The 4683-nt window shown below is 38.2% G+C and overlaps 1 protein-coding gene across 1 annotated transcript; it reads right to left on the bottom strand.

The window, feature by feature from the left end:
* Positions 1–333: 333 nt before the first annotated feature.
* On the bottom strand, positions 334–4473 carry LOC135737589 (polyserase-2-like). Its single transcript, XM_073814017.1, has 10 exons — positions 4359–4473; positions 4213–4233; positions 3922–4081; positions 3573–3841; positions 3326–3474; positions 2972–3221; positions 2416–2587; positions 2078–2328; positions 1722–1819; positions 334–1286 (listed from the first exon to the last, which is right to left on the bottom strand). The coding sequence occupies exons 1-10, from the start codon at positions 4414–4416 to the stop codon at positions 945–947; spliced, it is 1770 nt and encodes a 589-aa protein (XP_073670118.1). The 5' UTR covers positions 4417–4473; the 3' UTR covers positions 334–944.
* Positions 4474–4683: the final 210 nt, after the last annotated feature.

The raw sequence follows: 4683 nt of genomic DNA, 5'->3' as shown, positions 1-4683 counted from the left end.
GTGGGAGGTGCTTGTTTCCCATGTTAAGATCAGCTCTAGTGGTCTCTCCTGGATCTGCCATGCTATCTTTTGACTAGCTGTAGCTAGCTAAGTTATAGGAGTTTAACTCTAAGTACTCAACACGTGTTTTCGCCCTTTGCAAGCCGATCAGAAGTTACTGTACATGGGTGCGTAGCAGCATAGACGATTCCATTTTTTATTCGTAGTTTGAGGTTGTGACTTAATTTCGATCGAGATTAAAAATCTAAATCGTGACACCAGTAGTATTCATACCACTTGCTTTTCTGTTTTTCCTATAAGAACATGAGAAAAGAATAGATCTATGCCAATTACTTTAGCATCAATGTTATATTTTCATTTCAAAGTAAAAAAAAGTTAACTTACAAACATTTGATTATTTTACAGTTCACATTTAGAAAACTGCGGTAAAAAGAGTTCGCACATAGGAAATCATAGCAAATCTTTTCATAGAATATTTTCTGAAGTTTTCTCTAATTTAGATCATTATTAACTTACAGCAATGACCCAAGTGTGGTACAGCTTGAGGTAATGTGTTAAATATGATACAGTAGCAGTATTTTAGCTATTAGAACTGAAACACTTCAAACTGGGACATTACCATAAAGTGCAAGATTGCATAGAAATGCTACAATGCAAATTGTACAGTACAATGCAATGTGTATAGACAGTAGAAGAAAAATGCCCGGGTTACAGTTTTAACTTAAGCAGTCATTCTGAACTTACAGCCGGTAAGATATAACAACTGATCTGATACAAGAATATTTCTCTTAAGTCAAGTAAAAAAGAAATATGAAAGTCTTCTGATTAAAGCATTAACAGCCTATAATCAGTCAGATGAATTGAATGAAATCCTGCATTATTCGTCACATTTTACAGTCACATTCAAGGTAAATCAAAATGTTTCTACTCAGACTTCACTGATTTCAATCACAATGAAAGATCTGGAGCGCTGAAAATAAAAACAGGAGTGCAGTTGTAAAACATAAAGAAAAGTGAGACACACTGGTGGAGGAATTCGGGGTGCTTCCTACAGCTGCACTTGTGCTGTTTGTTTGTTTTGGGGGGAAAGAACCCACCACAGACGTCAGGAATGATGAATAGCTTGAGGTTTTAGTGAAGACCTGGATATCTTGGGCGCGAACGATCCGGCTCACTGCTGTGGAGTTACTGACGCTTGTGTTAGTGCTGTTGCTTTGTATCGTCACAACAGCAGCCTGGATCCATGACAGACCTTGCTTACACATCAGAGGACCACCCTGATAACCCTGAGAGACACAGAAAGAGATTAGACTTATAATGTTATTGACTGTAAATATACATTATAGCCTCAGTGTACAGGGGCCTCATGTATAAAAATGTGCGTAGGATTCTTACTAAAAGTCTACGTACGCACAAAAGCCAAAAATGGCATAGACCAAAAATTATGAAGACTTCTAAAACAAAGCAATGTTCCCTTTATAAATCACAGATCACCTGCAAGTGTGCATACATGAATCATCTTAATATCCCACCCTGCAAGCCCATTCTCCCATCAAGTTTGTTTTTTTATAAATCACAACCTTTGCGTGGGAACTGGCGTACGCACGTTTCCAGCCCCATTTTGTGCGTACGCACGCTTTATACATAAGGCCCCTGGTATTTATTTATCTATTTTTGCAAAAATGATGTGAGCTGTTTATATTTATTCAGAATAAACTTGCCTCCTGTAAGTTCATGGCAGTTGTACAAATACTGCTGTTTGAAGATGAGTTCCCACAATTTACAACAGTGGTTTGGATTTGTTGAAGGGTTTGTGTTGCTGTAAAAAACAAATACAATGAAAAGACATATTTAAAGAAAAAGATGATAACTTGAATAATATATGAATAATAAATTTATAATAAAGTGTTCTTAATTTTTTTCCACTATGTAGCAGCTATGAAGTAAATATAAGCCACTCAAGTCTACTGTATCGTAAACAATGTAAACAACATTTGCCTTATACAGTTACAATAGCACATCCTCTCATATCTTTTTGGACACATCATATAAAGACACTCAAACATGAAATACTAACCTGATCCTGAGCCCCAGCCTGCCGTCCAGCATGTAGCATTAACATTGAAGGAAGTACCTCCCAGGTCCACACATATCGGTTGAATATAATTTGAGAGTTTTGGTGCGCTGGCCAGCTGCACGACAGCAATGTTGTCACCTGTCAAATTGCTGATGGTGATGTTGGCAACTTGTACGGAGACCTCATTGGGGTTGGAACCGTTCTGATTCAAACGGCCCAGGATCACAGTCCACAGGGATGCATTTGTTGATCTAAGTAACAAAAAGACGTTTCTAATGAATCCAGTCAATCTGATTTGATTCCAGAAACAAAAAAAATTGACATTGAAATGGCATTACCTGGAAAAACAGCTGGCAGTGGTCATGACAAACTGCTCTGCAACCATTGTTCCTCCGCAGACGTGACTGCCGTTAAATTGTAGACTGGCCATCCAAGGCCACGTGCCAGAGGATGCGAGTGAGTTATCTCCTCCAACAAGAGTGTTCAGATTGGCCATTCCACACACCACAGCTAAAGAAAGACAATACAAAGATTTAATTTTCAAATTTGGTGTTTCTTCTTCTGCGTTTCTTTTTGTATTGGTGTGGTAAATATCACTTGGTGTGTTTCTCATCAATGCTAAGGTCTTAAATTCAAACTCTAATGCAAGGGTCTCCAACATACATTAAACAAGCCAAGCTAATATATAGAATATGTAATAAATAAATATTAATAAGTTGAAGCTATTAGTAGAATGTGCTTTGGGAGGCACCTCACAGACTCTGCGCTAGCACCATGTTGGAGACCACTGCAGATACTTAAAAAATATTAAGCTTGATGGCATTATAAGTCTCTTTGAATGTGTCAGTAACAGTCACATTGGTTTATTATTAAAGTAACCTAAAGGAATCTTACGTGCAGTTGATGTAATGGCGGGTACACTGGCACAGCTCACGCTAAGGTCACTGTCAGTACCACTGGAGGTGAACGTAATGAATCCTGGCTGGTTGGTGGTGATATGCTGGTTGATCCAACTCTGGTACTGAGAAACTCTGGTATACACGCCAGGATAGTTAGCTAAAGCACACTGTTCTCCAAAGCTCACAATCCCAGACTGGATCCAGACTGAGCCCTGTTTGCTTACCATTGGTCCACCTGAGTCACCCTGTATTACAAAGGACAGGATAAGATCATTATTGACAATGTACATGTAAAAGGTGATTGACAACATTTGTTTTAACCTTTTTAACATGCTAGTTTTCCAATTACCTGGCAGGAGTCTTTCCCCCCTTGCATCAGTCCAGCACAGATCATGTTGTTTGTGATTGTCTCCTTTTCACTATAAAGGCATTTGCACTTTCTGTTTCCAATGACAGGCACATTTACTTCCTGAAGAGTTTGTGGTGAAGGCAGACTAACTGAGAAACACATTGAATAATCAAACGTGTGCCAGGTAAGGTAAAAATAACATGAAGTCGACTCTAATCAGTATTCATCAATTTCATAAGATTCTTACCACCATAGCCAATATTTCCCCATCCAGTGACCCAGCTTGATGTGCCATTGTAGAATGTGCTGTCATTTGACGGCAGGCAGACCGGTTTTATATAGTCAGTAAAAACCACAGGTGAAGACAGATGCAGAAGAGTGATGTCATTGTCATTAGTGTTGCTGTCGTAGTTTGGATGCTTTATAATTTGAGAGACCGTACGGCTGACCGAATTTGGATTTAATCCTGACTGTGTCTGTAGACCCAGTAGCACAGTCAGGGATGCAGTTGAAGTACTGTAATTGAAGAACAAATGAAAGTAAATAAAGAGTAAAATGCATATTTATTAGTAATTTGCTGATGGTTATGTGGTTACCTGGAAAAGCAGTGAGCTGCTGTCAGGACCCATTCATTGTTAATGAGTGATCCACCACAGAAATGATAGGTACTGTGAAGACTGACCTGCCACGGCCAAGCACCAGCAGTAGCACTCTGTCCTCCTACTATTTTAGTGGATAATGTAGGCCTGCCACATACTGACAATAAGAAAAATTTAAATCACACTGCATAATCGATAGTAACAGTTCTGAAAAATAGTTTATCATTCATCATTCATTCAGAGTTTTTTTTTATTTATTTTAAAGTATTAGGTAAAAAAATGTATTACCTGAAAGTTGTGCATCACAACCTAGAATAAAAAAGTTCAGTTAGTATTCATTCCAAAATATATGCAATTATAAAACAATGTCACAATGAATGCTTAAGCGTGAATTAACTATAAAGGTACTGACTACTTTTTCATATGAAGCTTACCTCTCGCTAGAAGAGTGACAGCGAACACGGCACTCAGTACGTGAAACATCCTTCTCATCTCTGACAACAGTAAGACTGGCTTCAACTTTTAAATGTCCCCATTTCCCTGTTTTTCACACACCCACATTCCTTTTATAGGCATATGCTCACTTATGAGATTCAACTAGGACACGCCTTCTGCTTGTTATCATTTTCGGTCATCATACGTGCTTTTTACTGAACAACCTGTTTGTGAACATTAAGAATTTTGCAAAAATGTAGGAACTGTGATAAGGCACATTCTGGAGACTCTCAGTCATGTGTTAATTTCATGTTTTGGAAATAT

This window comes from Paramisgurnus dabryanus, chromosome 3, assembly GCF_030506205.2.
Source record: "Paramisgurnus dabryanus chromosome 3, PD_genome_1.1, whole genome shotgun sequence".
NCBI lineage: Eukaryota > Metazoa > Chordata > Actinopteri > Cypriniformes > Cobitidae > Paramisgurnus > Paramisgurnus dabryanus.
The sequence above is the reverse complement of the archived record's forward strand: the minus strand, read 5'-3'. Positions and strand labels throughout refer to the sequence as shown.